The sequence below is a fragment of the Tyto alba genome, unplaced genomic scaffold, assembly GCF_018691265.1.
Source record: "Tyto alba isolate M040663 unplaced genomic scaffold, T.alba_DEE_v4.0 Super-Scaffold_40, whole genome shotgun sequence".
In the NCBI taxonomy this organism is placed as follows: Eukaryota; Metazoa; Chordata; class Aves; order Strigiformes; family Tytonidae; genus Tyto; species Tyto alba.
The window spans coordinates 46,790,108-46,813,593 of NW_024881316.1; the positions used below are offsets into that span (position 1 = coordinate 46,790,108).

Sequence of the window (23,486 nt, forward strand, 5' to 3'; positions counted from 1 at the left end):
AGCCACCCACCCACCCAGGAACAAGGGCATCACATGAACCGTGTGCATGTACCAGTTCTCAGCCCAAATGGATGTACCAGAAGTCATCTAAGATGGAAAGTGGTGAGGTCTCCTAAATTGATGCCCTAAGTGCTGCACCATCCTTCTCTCCCTCTAAGTGGTCGGCATTGGTGCTCCTGTCTAATCTATTAAATTCCCCTTGCAGGTAAGGCGCAGCACAGCCAAGCAAGTTACATGGTCAGGAGCTATGCTCTGCTCTGGCTGGTCAAACGGAACCAAGCCCGTCTTCCTCGGAGGTTTGGTCCCCTTCAACCAGCTATAGCAGTGTTGAAAACATCAAGCCGGGAAGGTGTGCCTCCCTCTGCCTCAGCTCGACCCCATCAGCCCTTCCTCCTGGATGGATCTGCTACCCCTCCAAACATGTCCAGGGGTGTATCTGGGGATGAGCCACCTGTAAAGGTTTGGGATTGGTTTTTGGTTTTAATAAGCATCACTGCAAAAGTGCTTGCCCCTGCAAGAGCACATATATGTGCCTGCTTCAGCACCACCAAGGCCCAGAGTATTACATACAAGGTTTGCTGGCCCTGAAACATTCAGCAGGTTTCTAAGTCAATGTGAAACAGCAGGGCCCTAACATACAACCTTTATTTCCCTTCCCTACCAAACATACATCTATAAATCCCCTTTCGCTAAGCACTGCTAGTCCAAGTAATTTGTATTTAAAATTAAAAAAAAATAAATAAATCATAAAATGTAAATGTATCATATCCTTGAAAGCATACTGTGTCCATGTGTCTTTTATTATTTATTCAATACAAAAAGGAGCTATAAATAACCATAATTCACAGCGTAAAGGTTTGTCACCCACAGGAAACAACACACCAGTTATCCCATAGCCACTTAGCCCACAACACACACATCATCTGACACATTTTCCTGCAACTTTGACAACTTACGTTCAGCCAGCCAGCACCCACTGCACCCTAAAACACTTTTGCCATTCAAGGAGCTGGCTTTTGGGGTGATCCAGTAGCATGTCCTTATCTGTAAACCCTTCCCTGGTGTTCAGCTCTCCAGGGCCAGCACCAGTCTGTGGAGGCTGTAGAGCCACCTTTGGGTAGAGCTGTTTTGGATGGGGAAGGAGACACAACAGACTGAAGCCAAGTGCTTAGCAGCATCAAACTTCAACAGGGAAAACACCAACAGGGGACAAAATCTTCAAGGAAAAAATAAAGGCAGGATGCTTTGAGGGCCCCCATGGCCACCCTGTCCACTCCAGCCCAGGACCTGTTGGACCAGAAAAGGCTCTACAGCTTTGGTAACTAAGATAATGCATAGGAGTTTGGTCAATCCATCTTCATGCAGAGGCACTCTGGCAGAGTATGTACCTCTGTGAGGCTGCAGCCATGGATGGCCCACGCTGAAGTAGAGTCCCCTGAAGGACTCACCAAAGGGACTGGGAAGACCGAGCACAACGCGTGGTGATAACAAGGGGACTGAAGATGAGGAAGAGGGAGGAGAGGTGTTGGGCTGAAGCTGAGCCTGTGGGAAAGGGAGGAAAGTTTTTCCTTAAGTGTCTGCTTAATAGTTTTCCTTGTTTCTCAGTACCCGAGATAGTAACTAAAAGTTTGTTAGGGAGGGTTTATTTGTTGATAATAACTTAAATTAATTGAATTTCCCTTAACTGAGACTCCTGTGTACCATAGCATGGGTTTGAACACATCCCTCCTGTAATGCCATTGCCAGCCCAGTACCACTTCAGAGTATGGTATGACATGGCATGTCCCAACACATTCCTACATTGCATCTGTCCATGTTTGGCCATCCTTACACCAACACGAGTTGTTCCTCCTGCATTTCAGCAGTTAATAAACCCAGAGTTTCCACCAAGAGATTCTCACCACTGCCATAAATGAGAGCTGATAAAAAATACCAACAACTATTATAAGAAAAGGTAATTTTGAATACTCAAAGCTCATAATCTTGTTTTATGATGATCTGGAACAAAATATCTTGCTTCACTAAGGATCAAAAATCCAGTTTCTTTCCATGCTAAATTATCTTATAAAAAGAAAAATGTTTTGGTTTGCTTTGCTTTCCAGTGAATCTGTGAGTCATTTTTGTCCCTCAACAAATGTTTTGGAAAGCAAGAAATAACATTGAACATTGGACATTGAACTGAATGTGGTTTGACCTTCTCCATCACAGGGTGAGTATGGCAAGACAACATCTCACTCCTTTCCCTGCTGTGCTCCGTAGGACAAGAACATCCATCATACTTAGCCCTGGAACAACAGCACTTTCACACATATGTCATACACATGATTTGACTGTCACCACATCTCATTTCACTTCATCACTGCTAATGTGTTTTTTTTCCACTGATCTAAGTGAAAAGACATACTCTTTCATTACATTTTATTGGCCAAACTATGAAGTAACGAGGAGCAACGATGAGTAAACTCAGAAAAACAAAAGAATAATAATTCTTAGAAATTACTAAGTTCCATTGTCTTCAGAAAGTACAGAAGTGACCCAATTTTTGTTTACTGCAGATGCTTTACAATCCAAACCACTTTAGAAACAGCCTTCAGCAATTCTGCAGTAAGCAATTCCCTGTTCACAATAAATGAAAACATGGTACAAATCCACCTTGAGAATATTCTGTAAAATTTTTATGGATATAAAGTAAAATGTAATTCTACTGGACATTAATTTTCACAACTGTCAGGTTTCAGGAAGCATTGTAGTCATCCTAAAAGACCATTTTTCAGAGGAAATATATATATATGTCTATATATTCACATCGAAAAATTCAAAATGGAATACTCAGAATCATGGAATCATAGAATACCAGGTTGGAAGGACCTCAAGGATCATTCGGTCCAGCCTTATATAAGCTTGATGCAATGCACTTCATTATCACACTCTCAAAAACAGACACTTATCACCCAAAAGCTTTTGAGCATCATTGTCATCATTGTTGGTGCTTGCTTTCCAAGGGAAAGAGTATCACCATTCTCCCCTTTCTCCTCATAATTGTCTCATGAGGAGAAGGACCACGACCAGCTTTTGACCAACTACCATTTATCTGCTTTTCCACCAGACATGTCCAGGTTCTGCCAGGGCATGAGACTATTTAGTCCAGTTTAAAACGTCCCTTTCTCTCCCTTGAGGGAACAAAGGTCACCTGTGCACATGCAAAAAGCCTCTGTCAATCCTTTGCTAAAAAAAAATGAAAGAAAATAAGACAGACAAGCAGTCACCTCACCATCTGATTAACATTTTATTTTGCCTGATACAACTTTATATGGTAAAAGCCTGCTAGTATCCTTTGCAAACAAACTTCAGACTGGGATGATGAGACATTTGGGTACTTTGCCTGATTGTCTTCTTCCGCTTGTCTTGTATAAGTTGTTTATCAGTCATCAGCTCTTGTGCACCACAGAAGTTTGTGATATCTGGCCATCTCCCGCCCTGCTGCTCTAAAGACCTAAATCCCATCTCCTGGCCCAGCCCAGAGGAACCCCTTGAGCATCAGGGGAGGCAGCAGAGGTGAAGGCAGCGGGGATGTGTCTCTGCAGGGATGTGCCAAAGGCTTTTTATAAGCTTTGCAAGCTGGTAGGACTTGCTGAAAGTTTTTTTACAGGTTTTGCAAACAAGAGGACTTTTCTCCTTGACTGGAAGCATAGATACATTTCATTTTAATATTTCAGTCTTCACAGTAACAAAAAAAAAAAAAAAAAAAAGAGATGACAAAAAAAGAGAATAAATTAAACTACTATTTCAGAAGAGCTTTTAGCAAGTCCTTTACTGATTACTTCAGGGAAATTAGTTTTCTTACAGTTGTGCATGCAAATCTTGTATATTTATACAACCTCTCACTGCTCAGCACAGTGTGGCTTATACAGGTAATGTGAAGTACAATCAGAAAATCAACCACTAATCATTCATAACTTTTATTTTCTTTCTTCCAAAAGCTCATTGTTCCTAACCAATTCAGCTTGTTTCCTCTAAGCATAGAATCATAGAATAATAGAATATAATAGTTTAGGTTGGAAGGGACCTCAAAAATCATCTAGTTGCAACCTCCCTGCTATGGGAGGGACACCTTTCACTAGACCAGGTTGCTCAAAGCCCTGTCCAACTTGGCCTTGAACCCTTCCAGGGAGGGAGCAGCTACAGCTTTGCTGGGTAACCTGTGACAGAGACTCACCACCCTCACAAGGCAGAATATTTTCCTCATATCTAATCTAAATCTAACCTCTTTCAGTTTGAAACAGTTACCCCTTGTCCTATTCCCACACCCCCTGATCCAGAGTCCCTCCCCCCCTCTCCTGCCCCCCCTTTAAGCCCTGGGAGGCCGCTCGAAGGTCTTCCCGGAGCCTTCTCTTCTCCAGGCTGAACTCCCCCAACTCTCTCAGCCTGACCTCACAGGGGAGCTGCTCCAGCACCCTGATCATCTTTGTGGAACTCCTCTGGACCCACTTGATCAGGTCCATGTTCTTCTTATACTGGGGACCCCAGAGCTGAACACAACACTGCAGGAGGGGGTCTCACGAGACTGGAGTAAAAGGACAGAATCCCCTCCCTCGACCTGCTGGTTATGCTTCTTTTGATAGATCCCAAGATACGGTTGGTTTTCTGAGCTGCGAGCGCATATTGCTGTGTCGTGTTAAACTTCTCATCCACCAACACCTTCAAGTCCTTCTCCGCAGGGCTGCTCTCAATCCACTCCTCACCCAGCTTGGATTTGTGGTTGGGATTGTCCCGACCCGTGGGCAGGACCTTGAACTTGGTCTTGTTTAGCTTCATGAGGTTTGCATGGGCCCACCTCTCCAGCCTGCCCAGGTCCCTCTGGATGGCATCCCTGCCCTCCAGCGTGTCACTGCACCACACAGCTTGGTTTTGGCAAACCCGCTGAGGGTGCTGTCAATCCCACTGTCCATGTCACTGTCACTAACAAAGATGTTAAATATCACTGGTCCTGACACTGATCCCTGAGGAACACCGCAAGTCACTGGTCTCCACTTGGACATCAAGCTGTTCACCATAACTCTTTGAGTGTGACAAACCAGACAATTCCTAATCCACTGAGTGGTCCATCCGTCTAATCCATGTGTCTCTAATTTAGAGACAAGGATGTTGTGCAGGACAGTGTCAAGTGTTTTGCACAAGTCCAGGTAGATGACATCAGTTGCTTTTCCCTTATCCACCAACATTGTAATCCCACTGTAGAAGATCACTAGATTTGTCAGACATGAATTGCCCTTGGTGAAGCCATGTTGACTGTCACCAGTCACCTCCTTATTTTCCATGTACCCCAGCATAGTTTCCAGCAGGATCCACACCAAGGTCTTGTCAGCCACAAAGATGAGATTGACTGGCCTGTAGTTCCCCAGGTCTTTCTTTTTCTTTTTTTTCCCTTTATAAAGATGGAGTTCATGTTTCCCTTTTTCCAGTCTCTGGGAACTTCACCGGACTGCCACAGCTTCTCAAATATGATGGATACTGGCTTAGCCACTTCATCTGCCAGTTCCCTCAGGAACTGTGGATGAATCTTATCAGGTCCCATGGACTTGTATGGCAGGTGCACCTGCCAGATGAAAATGTGACTCCTGGGCTGTTGAACCTTTCCTGTGCCCTTGTTCTCAGGGCTTTACAGTAGTGGGGGTCTTTGGCCAATAGGGGCTGATATTGACCACAGGTCAGATTCAGCTTGGGTATAAATGGAGTCCCTGGGTGAGCCATTTTGAGCTAGTCCTGCCTGGAGCAGCGTGCTGCAGGTAAGGACTCTCCCCTTGGGTTGGGACACCGCCCAAGGAAACTCCTTGGGGTTCCTACGCGTTGGGACACTGCCCTAAGACGTTCCTCGAGGTTGAGAGTCCTCACCTTTTATTAGGTGAGTGATTGAGCATTTTGGGTTGTCATTAAACCCCTGTTTAGTGTTTTGTGTTGTTGTTAAACCTCAAAAGTTTGTGTGGTGATAGTTTGTTCTCCTCTTACGGACATTTGAACCTGCTGTTTGTATGTTTGAAGAGTGCTAATTAACTGTGTACAAAAAATAAATTTTGCTTTTTTTATTGTCAGTTGGTTTGGGAGTTTCCACAACAACTTGTGCACCTTCAGATTCCTTAGATGATCTTGAACCTGATCTTCTCTTACAGTGAGCAGGTCTTCATTCTCCTAGTCCTTGTTTTTGCCTTCTGTGATTTGGATGGTGTGGCTGGAGCACTTGTCAGTGGAGAATGAAGAAAAAAAGTCATTGAGTACCTCAGACTTCTCCATATCCTGGGTAACCATGTCTCTTGTTTCCTTACACAGAAGGCCCACACTTTCCCTAGTCTTCCTTTAATCATAACTATAGAAGCTTCTCTTGTTGCCCTTGCTGTCCCTCACCAGATTTAATTCTATCAGGGCTTTGGCCTTCCTAACCTGATCCTTGGCTGTTCAGACAATTTATCTTTATTCCTCCCAGGATCTCTGTCCTTGCTTCCACCCTCTGTAGGCTTCTTTTTTGTGTTTGATTTTGTCCAGGAGGTCCTTGTTCATCCATGCAGGCCTCTTTTTTTCCAGGCAGCATTTTTACCTGACTTACTCTTTGTTGGGATGCATCACTCCTGAGCTTGGAGGCTGTGATCCTTGAATATTAACAAGCTTTCTTGGGCCCCTCTTCCCTCCAAGGCTTTATTCCATGGTACTCTACCAAGCAGATTCCTAACAAGGCCAAATAATGCAACAACTCCGTCTGTGTGTGTATCCTATTTCAAGGTCTTATGTATCTAGAGAGACTTAACTTCAAGTATTGGTACTTTTAATAGGGTACAGAACTTCTAAAGTGAAGGTTGGATACAAACATGATAGTTGATGGACTGATAACATGATAATCATGTGGTCATAATTATGTGAATAACCTCTTTAGTCCACAGATTATAATTTCTTAATTTTTTTTCTACTTGTGGGACAGTTACACATGGATGAAACTGATATTTTAATTCTGTGCTAAGGAACTGCATCCAACTAAATACACAGCCATTCTGCACAACCAAATCTGCTATTGCAGCTTACAAATGTAAAGTAAAAGTTTGTGAGACCCCTCACCCTGTAGTGCTGGGTCCAGCTCGGGGGCCCCCAACAGCAGAAGGACCCGGAGCTGCTTGAGCGGGGCCAGAGGAGGCCACGGAGATGCTGGGGGGGCTGGAGCAGCTCCCCTGGGAGGCCAGGCTGAGAGAGTTGGGGGGGTTCAGCCTGGAGAAGAGAAGGGTCCGGGGAGCCCTTCGAGCGGCCTCCCAGGGCTTAAAGGGGGGGCAGGAGAGGTGGGGAGAGACTCTGAATCGGGGGGTGTGGGGATAGGATGAGGGGTAAGAGTTTTAAACTGAAAGAAGGTAGATTTAGATTAGATATAAGGAAGAAATCCTCTGCTGTGAGGGTGGCGAGGCGCTGGCCCAGGGTGCCCAGAGCAGCTGTGGCTGCCCCCTCCCTGGAAGGGTTCAAGGCCAGGTTGGAAGGGGCTGGGAGCCCCCTGGGCTGGGGGAAGGGGGCCCTGCCTGGGGCATGGGGGTTGGAACTGCATGATTTTTGAGATTCCTTCCAACCCAAACCATTCTGTGATTCTATGACTCTATGAAAAGTAATACACATTCATCTTATGACATTTATGAAAATGAAAAATAGGTTTATATTCTAGTTTGGTATTAGTCATTCAAACTTCTGAGATATTAGGTTCTTTAGTTCAATCTGTGGTCCATATTACTTATTTCTCTCCATAGACTAAATCCAAAATTCTCACTTGGTTTATTGGAGATGTATCTTATTAAATATTGAATCTGATTTCTCTTAAGCTCTTAAATATTTTTAAGAAGGAGAATCCAATCCATTTTAAAAAGGACAGCAGTTAGAAAGTAAAAATGATGCAAACAATTATCTTGAAAATTGGTTTCAAAGCAGAATGCAACTATTGCTTTTGAGATGGAGAACCAACTCCTTATGAATGTCTAGTATCTGGGCGTAAGGGGGAAGAAGTGATAGGAAACACTGGAGTGAAAGTGCAAAGAAATTATTTTATATTTTGGGTCCTCCTATCCCTAGTCTGGCATCACAAGGGAGCAGCTACTCCACGGTCTGTTCATGGCGCCCTATGAGAAGTCCTCATGAATTGTCCTGTCCAAACATTTCCACCATTGTCTATAAATCACCACCACTTCCCAAAGTTTCTTTTGTGGAGAAAACAGACATTTCTTAATTCCCAGAGGAGCAACAGGGATGAAAAGACCAAAATATTGTTATTACAATCCCTCCGTGATCCATGTGAGACCTCTGTCTGTATGCTGCTTCATAACCTCTTCTATGAAATTAGACCGGCCCATTAACAGTGAGGAAGGTTTATAAACAACATTCATGAGAACTGTGGCTACACAGCTCCTTGCCTGTGAGACTTATGAGCTGCAGCTACAAATAAAACCCACTTTTGGCAGAGCAAAATAATTATCTTTTGCAAAAAATATTATCTGATGAAACAACTAAGTTATCTGATCAAGTTTTTTGCAAGCAAATAATTTAAATCCTAATTTGCTCTTTGTGACTATCTGCCTTGGATGTGGCTTGGATGAACTATTGTCAGTTAATGTTTTGTCCATGTCTTCTTATGTTGGCAAGGTATAAATACTGTTTGCTTAAAGCCCACTGCTACCTTACTGGATGTGTGAGAGTTTGGCAACAGAAATATTAAAAGAATCGCAAGTGTCAAAGACCCTTTCACATGACATGTGCTACTGGCATGATGACACCCTGTGAGGTGTACACATCCTCCAGTGTCTGGGAACATAAGACATAGATGCTCATGGGGATGGTGTCTTTTAAGGGACTGGACTGTACAAACATAATTGATCATATAATCTCATGCTCCTCAAGTCAGCGAGTAAACCGCAGTACTCTCTTCTTCACAAAAACATCCTGACTCTCATCCAGGATGTGATGACCTGGACATTGTTTCTATCCTGGCAACCACTGACACTTCATTCCCACAGACCTTTGCTTCTTTGTCCTGGTCTGGGACAACGAACATTCTCGTGGTCCTATCTACTTCAGGCTCAAGGAGGACTGAAGAAAGAAAAGCCCCTGACCCTTATAGTTTGATGAGCTTTGATACTAGTCCTTCTCATCCCTTTATCTGTTTTGGGGCTAACTTGTTGTCTGTCAGCCCTTGCCTACTCTTTGCAGTGGAAAATTAAGAGAGTAAGTCCTGCAAATAAGCACCAGAGACTGAATGATGGCCTCCAGCACTGATGGAGAAGCTGTTATAGAAGGAATAAATAATCATGGAGGACTGCACATTGATTGAAATACAGGCGGGACCACAATTCCTTTTTCCAGCCCTGTTTGGGTTCAGCACAGCCAGCTGACTCGGAATAAAGAGCTGTTTAAAGCAGTGGTGGTGATCCAATTCAACAGAGAAAATACTCAAGAGCTCTGCCTGGCATACACCTATTCACTTTGCCCTTGTAGTCATGACATCAGCACAGAAAGGAACAGATCTGGCTCAGAGGCATTGTTCAGGTTAAAATAGGACAGTGGCCTTCTGTCACCCACTCATTGCCTCCACCCCACCACTGCGAGGCCACATGTCTCAGAGGAGGAGACCTTCCACAGTGGTTATTCTCTGAAACCTCTGCCTGGGATAGTTCTGGAAACTGCATTGCACTGCAGTTAGAATTTGCATATGTTTGGAAAAATTATGAATTTCCTTTTCTTATTTAAAAAAAAAAAAAAAAAAAAGTCAACTCAAACCCCAACTAGGTGAAAGGGCTCGAAAATTAAGATCCCCATTACGTGTTTACAACTTTCAGAAAAACCACTCTGAGACACTTATTTTCTAATACTTTTGAATTGACACTTTCTTGCATGCCAAATGTTGTGGCCAGGAGTCATTTCTCTGAAAAAAAAAAAAAAAAAAAAAAAGAAAAAAAAGAAAGAAAAAAAAAGGGACTTAACTTCTTAAAACAAGATGATTAATTAATGACCGAGTTTTTCAGATTTTACCCATCAGCAGGCAAATGGCCACAGCGGAAATGACTTTATTTCTGCATCCTGACTTATCTAACCTTCTTGGCAGCCCTGAGTATAAGCCCTGGGATATAGGGACAGCGAGTGCATCGGTGATAAAGCTAGTTTTCTAAATCTAATTTGGTTTTAAAGAAGTGTGCAGTAAAGCACAAGCTGCCAGCTAAGGACTGGTGTTTTGGCACACAGTGCCAACAGCTCAGTGCTACATGTGAGTCCCTTTCCTACAACACCACCTTGCACTGCTACCAAAACCACGAGCCAGTTTCACGGGCGCTTGCACGGTGCTCTACACGGCGAGGACTCCTTCCCCTCTGCTGAGCGGCTCGAGGAGGCAGATCCCAAATCTCACAGGGATCATCGCAGCCCAGGGCTGCAGGGAGTGCCTCTTGTAGATGAGAACTGAGATTGCAGGGAGACTTCTTCTATTTAACCATGCTGCCTCCATCTTCCCTCTGCTTTGGTCCCCCTCCAGATAGGGTTGAAGATTTCAGGGTCATGTGCTCATTTGTGCCGTGCTTTCTGTAATCTTTCCCAAAGACGTAAGCTTCATCTCACTGGGGACCAAGCTACAGGGCTAAATTTCATCCTCATGAGGCATTTGAGAGCATGAAGTGAGGAATTTCAGCATCTCGATAGCATACCCAGAGGGTATCTCTCCTCTCTTGCATCAGCCAGAGGAGTATACACAACTGTACAGATAACCTCATGCACTGATACATTCCTTGTTTTGCTGTCCTGTTGTAGTCAGGGGTGGTGCACAAATGTAAAATCACAAGATGTACCTGTGTGCAAAAACTTGTATTTGCACATTTTAACAGTTGGAACTGATAAAACTACACAAGGGGAATTTTTTTTTTTTTTTTCCCCAATAGATGATGCAAAGAACAGAATCTCAGATGTTCTCCAGACAAGTCTGTGCGTGTTTTCCTCCCTGTTTGCCACAGGTGTTCAGTTTTGAAAACCAAGCGCTTCAGCACAGCTACTCCTAAATTACTGCAGAAAAAGTGTGTGTAGCTGGAGGTGAAAGAGGCTGACAATTCTGCAGCTGGTAACTGGTTTTGAGATAAGGACAAATACACCAAGAACTTCCTGGAAACCTGCAGAATTGACTTTGTTTCAGATATATTTTAATTACTATTGTCCCAAAAAAAGGAAGAATAAATATTTTCTGAAGGGTTGGACACAAACTGACTGGAAATCTAACACCAATTTTGTGCGAGCAAGATTGTTTCTCAGGGCTGCGACTGTGAAGAGGTGCCATGTACCAGCTGCCTGATGCTCAGAGGGTCTGTGAGCATCAGGACGTTGAAGCACTTTGCAATTTGTCTTGAGCTTGGAGCACCACTCTGCAAGGGATGGATGGGTCAAGGTCAAGTGGAGAGATGGGTCAAGCAGAGCTAGGAAAAAAAATAAAATGTGCAAAGATGTTGAAAGCATGATCCAAGAAGGAAGGGGGACAGGAACAATTCGTCCCTTTACCTACTGGGGATGGGAAATAAATGTGTCAACCTGCAGGAAGCGAAATTTCAGATGGACATTTGGAAAGTGCTGCGGGCAGGAGCTGCTGGGTGCGGGGCAGCAGCAGGGACCCCAAGTCCTTCTCCCCTGCTTCCTCCCACTTACTGGGGCCAAGGTGTGGGCGAGACACAGGATGCAAGCAGATAGCACAGCAAACAGAGAATTTCAAAATGAGTTAATTGTTTGTATAAACCATTCTACCAGCTTGAGTATGAGCCAATTTTATACGTAAAGGGTTTCTTCTTGTACAGTTTATAACTGGCTGTGAAATGTGTTGCCACAAGACATCTCTGAAGAGATGAAAATAAAGCACGGACAGAGAGATCTTTAATTCATAACAAAACTATTTGGCCATTAACATCACTGATAACCACAAAAACAAATAAATGAGGAGACACATTAAGTCACTGGTGCTCATGGGAGATCTTTACCACCTTTAATGATCTGGTTTCAGGTAGATCCCCTCTCAGCAGACAGTCATTTCATTTCTCAAACTTTCCTTGACATGCAGACAAGTATTTTGTGTTGACCGGGAGATATTGTGCCTTCAGTTAAGTGTCAGGTGATAATTTGGCCCAGCTTTACAAGGAATCTTTGGGCTCTACAGTAACACAAGTAGTGATACTGATGCTGCTTGGGATCCAGCTGTTTTCTGAGCAGTCATACCCTGCACTCATCTCCTGGCAGAATAAGGCCCCTCTCCACTTACTCAGACTACATCATAGTTACATATTAATCATTTATTAATTACCACAGAGCAGGCATAAAATCCCTGCTTGTTGTTAAGTCCAACTCACGTATCTGGAAGCCCTCTTTTTCCCCTGTCCCTCCAAACAGCAATCAAAAAGATGAATTGAGTGGTCTACTTCCTTTATGCTGGCTTCCCAGTTACTATCTATTAGATATTAATCATGTGATAGGAGTGTCAACCACAGCTGATGAAAATTGTGATATCGATTTAGCTGTGTTTCGATAATTTAGGCATTCAGTAGGAGATGATAATTTTTACTGCAGCTGCTGGGGAGGAAAATTAGAGGTGTTTAATAGAGAAAAAAGGTTGCTTTACATTTTCTGTCATGTCTCCTGTACAAAGATAAAGGGGTAGGAGATCGGTGCAGTGATTTAATCAGTTTGAAGGGGGGACCTCTGGATGTCTCCAATACAACCATCCACTCAGAGCAGGATGAAATTAAACTAAATTAAATTAAATTTCAGTGTTTTATCAGGGTGCTCAGAACCTTGCCTTGTCAGGTTCTGAGTTTCTCTCAGAAAACCACTGGCTTCAGGCTCAGTCTAATCATTGATCTCCTAGAAATTACCTTCACACAGTTACCACAGTGTGCCATGCAATGCTTATATGTAGGAGGAAGAATGTTGTGTTACTTACAGGGCTTTATAAAAATATATATTTAAGAGGAAGAAAATGCATTGTCTCCAACAGGAAAAAAATAAGTAAATATCTTCCTACATATAAATAGAAAAGCTCCATATTTTCCAGAAGTAGCATAAACTTAACTGATAGTGATTGAGAAAAAAAAAAAAAATAAAAAATATTTTAAGAATTTGGAGATATCTGCCATTTCTCTTTTAATTTACAGCAAGCTCTGTCAGGACCCCTGAGCTCTGGCACTGACATACAGTGACTTTGAGGGGAGAAACACACTCAGATTTGAGTGCTTGAAGGATATCAAATAGGTAAAGTACTTAAGTAGCAACTTAATCTCAAGAAAACTTTCACCAGAGCCAAACAAAGGGCTAGGTTTGATTTCAAAAGACTTTAGATAATCTTCAATTTTTTTGTTTCAGTAAGCTTTTGTTAGTGTCCTAGTTTTCAGATCTCTAGCTAAGAGAGCACTGAGTGTCAGGATAAAACAAATCCCATGAGATAAATTCTCATTTTATGGGAAAAATTGTGTTCAATTTTTGTTTCCACTTCAGACCAAAAATAATTGGAAAATAATTATTTGGAATGTTAACAAATTTTGGAACCAGAAATGTGTGTTTTATTTGTATAATTCAGACCTGGTGGAAGCATTTCAAGAGGTATATTTTCTCCTGAGACCCTCTCATCCTGCCTATGACAATTGCAAATAAATGAATTCATGGCTCAGAATAAACCATGGAAATTTTCTTTCCACCACTGTAATATTGCACTGCATTAGTTGTGTTTGAATGCTTCACTATTCACCTTTCAAGTACTGAGGTAACACAAACCACTGACACATTTAGAATAGATGAGCCTGGATTTAGGGTCAGAATGGTTGAACCTGACCTTCCACTACCTTGCAGGTTTTTGAAATCTTTTTTGCTTCTAAAATTGGAAATTTAACTGACCCACTTTGAATGGATTTTTCAGTAAATGGCATTAGAGAAAACCCCCTTCGATGGAACCATTTCCTTTAACCTGTACATCTCTAACTCTAAGAGGGAAACTGAATTATACATTTAACTTTTCAAGCATCAGCATCTTTTAAACAAGTTGATATAGGTCATGGCTATCCCAGAAACAGCAAACTAAATTCTACCCTTATTTATATCCTCTTTTGGATGGCACAAGGTGAGTAAAATTTGGATTTACATGTAAATATTAAACAAATGTAACATACACACCTTATTTGCATCATTTTCATCTGAAAACATCACCAAAATTAGACCTGAGAAAAGGTATACATCTGTACATAAATGATGTTACACTGAGTGTTACTTTATGGTGCACAACTTCGCTACTTTTAACCCCACTGTCAGAGCAAAGTGACAAGAGTCATTGCCTAAGAAATAAATGTTAGAGAAGGATAGACTCAGCGCTCACCCCCACCTCTCTAAAATGTAAGCCCCTTTGTCAAGAATGTCTCTGAAATTCAGCCTACGAGCAGCATCAACACCCTTGTGTCTGCCCATTGCACATACTCTCCTAGAACCTCATCAGAGAACATGACAGTAGATGGTTTATTATATCTCATAGTTGGTTACAATCAGCATCGTTACCTGAGAAGATGCAGCCTGAGAGATTTGAGCCTAACCCTCTCTATATATGCCAGGTTTTATCACATTCTGGGTGGAGAGTCTTTCCTTGGGAGATGCTGTTGTCCTAATTAGCTATGCCACGAGGTATTTGCTGGAGAGAACATGTAAGAAGGATCCATAGGCTAGTGGTTGGGATATTTGCTTCAGAGGAGACTTCAAGTTTCTAGTTTCTAGCCCAGTATCTGCTTTATCCAAAATTTTCACATCCCTGCTTTGCTGTTGACTGGTGTAACTGTAGAGCTCTGAGCTCTCAGCAAAGGATATTGAATGATGCCACAGAAGCACCCTGTCCCAGAGCACCCCATAAATCCATGTGACCAAAATACTTACTAGAGAGCTATTAATTTAAATCCCTGAAAACAGATGAGGTGAGTGAATGCTGTCATCCCTCCTTGCAGGCAAGGTTTTTTTAAGGTTCACACTCAAGGCTTTTAATGAGCAATCAGGGCTCATGAAGACATCTGCCTAAGGAAAAACAAAAAACAAGGCAGCTGCTATCAGCTAGGGCAACAACAGTGACCCCAAGTCACAAGGGGGCAGAGCCTTGAAGCAGCCCAACCTGTCCAGGTCTGCAACCCCCTTACAATATTTTAGTGAAAATCCAGAAAAATATCCCTGAATAGGAGAAAGGGGTCCTGACCGTCACCATGTCAAATGAAGTCCGTCCACTTGAACATGTGGATTTACATACTGAATGTTTAAATACTAACATGGCAGGGTACATCACAGCTGCAGTATATTGGTTTTACAATGATGGAGAGACAGAGGATGGGATGAAGAGCTACATGAGATCATCAATCACTGTCACCCAGGAGACAGGGCTGGGACACAGGGAGTCATAATGCCTTGGTATTTTGTAATGCAAGATATTTTCGCTCAAAATGCATCTCAGGTATATCATGCTATCACTTATATACCATGGAGGATGTGTCTGCAGTTCATTCCAGTTTTCCTGCCTACAAAAGGAGTAATTTTCCATCTCACAGCCTTCACAAGGTTTCTCTTGAAGCCCTCTGTCCTCTCCCTAACTTAGGAACTGAAGGTTTTACTACATCCATCACATTTCCCAGGACCCTTTCCTTAGGATCAAAGCCCTGTTTCATAGCACAAGAGTCTGAACTGAAATGAAAAGCTGGCAAGGTCAAAACCAATGTTCACAGAGTTTTTTTCCCAGGTGGAGGATGACTGAAATTGGGAACTCACTATCACAAAGCATTCTGATCAAAATTGACATATCACACCTGAGGTGTAGACATGAATAAACATAGTCTGAGCCAGACTAGGAAATTTGAAAAAAAAAAATAGAAGCTTGAGAAGGAACCTATCTCCTCAGACATCAAGACAAGTGACAGCACATGGCAAGTATTGGAGAGCAATTGGATGGGGGCCAGCTGTCCAACATCTGCCCAATTCAGAATGAAAAGACATCAGACTGACCCAGGAGCAAACAGATCCAGTCTGGCAGTGTCAGTGACATTCGTGTTTTTGATACCTAGATGATGACTCTAGTCCCACTTTAAAATTGTATACTTTGTGCCCGCTTATTGCAGTATGTGACAATTTTTTGGTGGTTTTCTAATACCATCATTGAGTTTTCTTTACTACCTGAGTGATATGGATAAAGTAATGACATCATCTACAGATCTAAGAAAGGGTGAGCCCATATCCTGTCTTCCACCTGCGTTAATGGAATATATATACATACACTTTTTAATTTAAGTTATGGTCAGAAACCACAGTTAAGGTTGGGAAAAAAACACCTACTCCAAATTAACTAGGACAGCACAGAAACCCTTATAAAAAGTCCAGCAGCAAATGTGCCCAAACACCTTCAGTTCAACAGAGCCCAGCACAAGCATCAGCCTCAGTAAGAGAAGGAAGATGTCTCCAATCCTTTGTGTTTCTCTGGTAAGAACTTGCTTTCTGTTTTTTGCCTCCCCAATTTGACAGAGACATATTTAGATTCTAATAGATGACTGTGAAGAATGGGGATGTGCACCCACATTTAAAATGCTTGTTTAAACCATTAATAATTGAAAATAACTAAAATGGGAGACTACTGAATAGCACCAGCATGGGGCAGCAATAAGACTGTACAGGTATATTAGTGAACAGGACTACTGCAACATACTCCTAGTCAAGAAGTACATTGAAAACTCAACCTTAGAGTGTCTTTTTGTTATTGCATCCTTTCTGCTATCTCCTGTATAAAAATATTTTCTCTAATTCAAACTTTTTTGATCACCAAGTTACAACTGAGTGTATACCATACGTGTGATCACTGTAAAAATTAGTTAATGAAAGCAAGAGTGGATGTGATATATGACACATTTTCCCATAATTACTCCAACCTGAGTATAGTCTTTAACTACCAGCTAGGCTGATTGGGGATGAATTTCCCAGCCACACAGAAGAGTCGTTAGGCGTGTTGTGTTACAACAGCTGTACCTGCATTCTGTCCTAAATGCACCAATTGTCTTCAGTTCAGATCATGGCTCTTAATGCTGCTGGCCGTGCTGTCAACCAGCAGTTCTGCCTCTGGGAAGGTGATACAGCCTGGACTCAAGATGGAGAGCCTCTTCAAGAAAACATATGCTGGATGTCTGACCCAAAAAGACTCAAAATTGCCTCAAACTGTGAGAGTCAACATAAGCATCATCAACACAAACCAGGACGCCAGTGTGGGTCCTGATGTCAGCAGCCGCTCTCTGGCTCCATGGGATTACAGGTACGATCACTGTCCCTATAGCCCAGAAATACAGGGGCTGCCCCGGCCAAGAATCATGCCAAGGCTATGCCCACATCTTTATTTTCAGTTCTTCACTGTTGAGAGGTTTTGGAAATATGAGTCCGTATAATCTTCTTTGAAAGACAATCTGTACAGAAAGGAGCACAGGCTAAAAAAAATAGTCTAGGCCAACATACAGAAGGCAAAGCAATTTATTTTTGTAATTGAATTGATTTATTTTTCTATTGGGGCAAGCTTTCTCTTCAAAAGCATTCTTTACCTAAGGGATCATCAAAAATAGCCTGGAGGGCTCACACTGCACCAGATTTAATGGTGGTTTATTAACATCAGCATCAGACCCTATGAACATTTCAAATTTTGGAGGGGAGCTGAAGGTCTTTGGTCCTGTTAGTCAGTATGATATGTTGGGAAGCTCAAATAATTTCTAATTAATCTTTCAAAGTCAGTGCCTATTTGAAGAAAATTCTTTGCAAAGGCAGTTGCAGGCAGACCTGGCATGCTTGTCTTACATTTAAAGACCTGCAGTATTTACTTTCTTACACTTTCTTTCTTAAAAACCTACAGTAGTGGAGGTCTACTGCCCCTTCATAGGCAATCTCCCAGGAATTACATGTTCCCAGGCTGGGAGCCCATAGTGATCCAGACTATCATGCCTCTGGAGATGCAGCAGCATTTCCATTTCAAATACATCCTTTCATGTCAACTTACAGGATCGATGAGGACCACAACCGTTTCCCCGAGTTGATTGCCGATGCCAAGTGCCGTCACTCCAGGTGCGTGAATTTGGACGGTCAGCTGGACCACAGGGTCAACTCTGTCCCCATCAAACAAGAGATCCTCGTCCTCCGGAGGGAGCGGAAGGGCTGCCACCAGTCATACCGGTTGGAGAAGAAAATAATCACTGTGGGCTGCACATGTGTCACCCCCTTGATCCAATACCAGGCTTAAAGGGAGCCAGTAGTGTCAGAGCAGGGAGCTGTGGAGGACAACTGCCTTGCCTAACAACATTGAAATGAAGGGGTCTGGTTCACTCTCCACAAAACTGAATCAAGCCATAATTATTAGCTAAAATCTATCAGAATATATTAGAAATTTAAAAGTCTCAGTTAAAAAAAAAAAAAAAAAAATACATTTTCCTCCAAAATCTTGAACTCTATGAATTCAGAATCCAGACAACTTCATGTGTCAGGCTGAAAAAATAATGAGAACTCTTTACACATTTTTATTTTACATTCAGAATGTCTATTTATGTAATTCTATTTATGCTGGTGGAAAAAATAGTAATGATGTATCTGTTTATTTTTGTTTAATTAAAAAATAATTAAAAACTGTGGTATTCTCCTTTCTTTCTAAATAAGCCTTTTTGATAAGGCAAGAAGTCATTCAATTCAGTTATGACCATGTAAGAGATTTGCATGATGCTAAACCCTAAAATTCTCTTGATAACATCTAGCTCTGCTGCATAACATCTAGCTCTGAGCATAAAGCCCATAGAAAAGTTAGGGCTTGTATCATTTACACCATTTCACCAATAGAGAAAATAAGATACCTGGAGGAAAATGTTTTGCCAAGTGACACCCAATAGATTCACGTTAAAGACAGACTAACAACAATATCAGTGGGTAACTACCTAGTTAACCACCTAATTATCTGATTGCACAAGCGTTTTTAAAGGTACGTTCAACACAAAACTTTTTATACTTCTCTGGGGAAAAAGAAACTCCCTCTCCTAAAATGACGAGTGCTTTCCCACCGCTAAGTTTTAACTTTGGTCTGACGCTATCTAGAATTTCACTCCAACCCATTTCAACACATTTTCTGTGATGCAGAGTCACTACCTGGGTACATGAAGAAAAGAGCATGAATGAGTCAGGTGGATAATTGAAGCAATTAACCATATATCGCTAAGTGCAATCGTAATTTTCTCCATGCTGGTGTCCTTCCTATACCTTCGCTGCCAGCAGTTGGTGCTTCAAATATAGAGCACACTGACACAGCACTTCTACCACGGTTGTGATGGGATTTGCGTAGGTGGATGTCTAGCACTGCAGGTGGTTTTATTTAAAGCACACTTGGGTTAAAAGTGCTCAAATAAAAATGTTCTGTGTTTCAAAACGCAGGCTGCTTTGCAAAGGTGCGGATGTGTTTTTGCTGCCGTCTCAGGGAGGTGTGATCCTTCTCAGGCACTAGCAAAATGACGTTGGGAAATGCAACAGCTAATACAGAATTTCTAGAGATGCAGAGATGAGGGATGCAAGTCCCTAAGGAGAAGCGAGGTCCTCTCAGGTGAAAGCATCTTCGCCAGATCCAACTGTGCTGACTGGAGATGTGATCATCCCAACTTTTGCTTCTGGAGGTTATTCCCTCCATCTGTGCCAGTGAGCCTAAACTCTCCCTAATCCAGGCAAAATCGGATGGATCAGCCTGTAAACTAAGCTCATAGCATGGCCACAGCTTCCATATCATCCCTTGACCGAACAGATAGGCACTGGTCCAGGGAAACATTAATTAACTTGAAGTGATCACATTATCTGCAATCACACCAGCAAACTCTCATCCACACTTTTAGTTACCTTCAAACACTGATATAACCGTGTCCATATGTAAGTATCTAGCAGGATATGTGATCCTAACTTAGCTTGTTTCCTACCTTGTCTCCGACTATCCTTCTTTAAGGTCTCCTGTAAGTCCTGAAACTCATCCAGCTGACTGTCCCAGGAATATTAAACATGCAAACAGACTGCCAAAAGAACCATTGAGGAACACTCGTTCTTTAAGGATTTCAAGGAGTTATATAAATACTAGTCCAGGAAGATTGAAGTAGAACTGACTCCTTGTTGATTAGATAATCTCTCAATGTTCTACCACTTGTTTTAGGAGGAGCTTTGCCAAATTGTCTGCAGCAGCCCAAGTAACTTCTAACAGTTAAAATTACAGTAAGTCCCACCCTTTATTACTTGGTAGTGCCATTAGCTAGAGTTGGCACATGAGTAATGGAGACTATTTAGCAATGCTGAGGGAGCTACTATGTGGAAAAAGTCAGAAGCAGGTCAACAAGAGAGGACACAGTTGGAGTACCAACTTTCTGCTTCAGCTTTCTGCTGACGGTTTGCAAAGATACTACAGTCTCCCTTCCAGCAGCATTATTCTCCCTTGGACCATTTCCCAAGCCAATTATATCCATGCCTTAGGACACAAACCTTCTGGCCTCATGTTAACTTCATGTTCACCTCCGCAAGATGCCTGGGTGTTATACATGCTCCTGCAGAAACGCTTAATAGTATGATCACCCGGATTCATTTGACCTGAGGACTGTTTTCTTTCCTACTGCAAGTTCTCTTGTAACTCCTGGCATCATGAGCTAAGAGATCTTCCTTCACATTGCTGTGTTCAGTTGGAAAGGTGCAGAATAATTCCAAATCAATGCACCTTGCCACGAGGTCATCTAAGCATTGCCTTTGTTTCTCTGGACAAACGATCATGACTACAGTCAATAATGATCACAATAGGAGACTGAAGAGAGCAGGACCCCTCTTTCACCCTTGCAAAGCTCATATCAGTTTGAGATTCAACAGGTAAAGCTTGCTCTTTCTTGTGTTGGAGAGTTTCAGTGCAAATTCCTGTGTATTTGATGTCCTTAATGATATCATTTGGGGGGGAGGGAGTGTGGGGGGAATTGCTGCAAAACCCTCTTCAACACAAAGGTTTCCAGTCCAGCACTGCTCCCTGGCTCAGTTTCATGTCAGTTTGCAAAATCTGAGCAGCAGCATCTTAGCAGCCAAATTGCTTGTCGCTCTGTGAGCAAACTCCAGCAGAAGGGGAAGTTTGAGATTGTATTTGTGTAGCAAATGATGAGATAACCGTGCTCATCATTTCCAGCTACCAAAGCAAGCTAGAACAGATACCAGGTGTTCTTAAAAGGTGATATAGATTCAACAGTCTGATAAGCCTTCCAACATAAAGGAGGCCAGGAGTACAGATTTCAGATGTCTGAAACGAAAAGCAAGCCCTCAAAATTATAGGAGCAAGTTAGAGAGAAGATAAACCATCTCTATTCATTTACTGGAACAGGGAACCTTGATCATGGTACAAACATACTGTGCTTACTAAGAATGCAGATAAAACGGAAACAAGACACTTTGTATTGTTAAAACCACTAAAACTCACTCATAGAAAGCTATGCCCAAAAAACAGCATTTTGTGTAGAGCCTCCTCAGTCCACAACCCCCCAGAGAGCATCAAACATATTTTTAATCTTTTGTCAAAGTTGCAGAAAAAGGTGGAAAAACTGAGCTAATTTTCTGAAGGAAAAATAAATTAATTAAATGAAAAGTTACACGGAGAGAAGGAATGGATTTATCTGAAGAGTTGAGGACTTGGATATGCTACCATTATCCAGCTCTGGAAATATGGAGAATAGTTAGAAACGATGGAAAATGTTTCTGTGAGTAGAAAAGACAGAAAACATGGTTTGGTTTTGGTGCTGAGCCTGACTGGCATCCTCTCAGCTCCTGAAATCCAGGACCAGAACATAGTCCCATCCCCACCAACAACTCTCACTTTGCCAAGCAGTATCAGGCAATCACAGATATTTTAAGCATTTAATTTTTTTTTTTGTCACCACCTTGTAACAGTGCTGTAGAAGATACATCTTTGGCCCACTCACCTAGATTCTTCTTAAACACAAGGTTAACCATCATACCAAAGAGGAAAGAAGAGGAAAAAGGGAAAGGAGACAAAAGAAGGAGATCGAGGCAAGTCTCACATTTTACCCAGGGATGGTGACATGGGAGCAGGTTTCTGGTTTGATCTGTCTGGCCATCTCCCAGGACATCCAGAACTCACAGCTGATATGGAAATTCACCCCATTATCTATACCCATCACGCTGGCACCAAACCAGAGACCCCCACAGGACTGACCAGCAAATCCCTCATCCCTTTAAACTTTTGGCTGTTTAGGTCTCTCTATGTAGACTTCTGGATTTTCAAGCCATTGCTCCTCTGGCTTACCAAACACAAATAGTTCTTGGGTTGTTTCAACCTTTTAGGTTGCAACCTCTACATTCTTTGTATATGTAACTTCTGTGCACATTGAAAAGCAATGATATTTTAGAACAGGCTGACCTGGTCTGTAGTCCCTTTGAACACCCCCAGGAGCATCTGCCGGTTGCTGAGGATCCACAGAAGCCTGACTTGCACCTGCAGGCCAACACATCCACAAGTCAAAGCACAGGTCAGGGAGGAGGCATCTACCTGGGCTCACATCACTGCTGTGCCTCCCAGCCCATGCTCATGCAGCGTGCTCCCTCCAACATCCCGCGAGAGATGCTACATGACAGGATCCCTGCTTGAGCTGCCAGAACAGGCACAGCCAAGGGGAGGAGTGAGCAAGGGGACAGGGAAAGGAGGTTAGCGAGAAGCAAGCAGAAGAGGAAAGAAAAGGCTGGTCCTCAGCTGTGAATGTACTTGCTTTTGGTGGTGATATGACTGTGCTGTTTACAAGAAGCGTAAACTCATTTGCCGTGTTCTTAGATTGTTGGGAATGAAAGCCAACCACCTACCTCATCGCAAAATGCAGCACCTTAGAAAATAATCAGACTCATGTTTACAACCAGATGCACTCTAAGAATGATGCCATTAGAAGGAAATAACCCTTATTGCTTGTTTTATTTAGAAACAATCCCCACATACAAACGCATGCTTCACTGAGAGGTGTGTGGTTTGCAGTTGATACTGCTGGCTGCAAAACCTCATGACCTGTGGCTGAGACCTCCTTAATTAGCTAGCTTTGTATTTTCTTAATTAGCTACTTTATGATTCATCCAGCTAGAACAACTCTGAAGCTAAGCCGATGAGTGTTTAAGAGCACCAGCAGAGGAGCTTGCATCATTTTAGCTGCCACAAACCCAGTGCTGAAATAATTATTTCTGGAGAGAGAAATGTAGTCTAGTTTTCTCCACGCGAAACAAGTGAGGACAACCCCACAAGCTAGGTTGATCGAGCGGGAGAGAAATAGGTCAGGAGTAAGAACCAGGGTGTGTAACGTGCGATTTCCTGGTCAGCGGTTACTGTAAGTGGAGAGCTGGTGTCACTCAAGAAGACGCCTCCATGGCTTTGTGCTCCACCACATGAA

At 42.5% G+C, this 23,486-nt stretch overlaps 1 protein-coding gene across 1 annotated transcript in view; it reads left to right on the forward strand.

Moving 5' to 3' along the window:
* Positions 1-18,301, forward strand: part of LOC104366512 (interleukin-17F) — a 42,032-nt gene extending 23,731 nt beyond the window's left edge. Inside the window, exons 2-3 of the mRNA XM_042803458.1 lie at positions 17,088-17,332; positions 18,064-18,301. Coding sequence (XP_042659392.1) covers positions 17,088-17,332; positions 18,064-18,301 — 483 coding nt within the window. The remainder of the gene's footprint in view (positions 1-17,087; positions 17,333-18,063) is intronic.
* Positions 18,302-23,486: the final 5,185 nt, after the last annotated feature.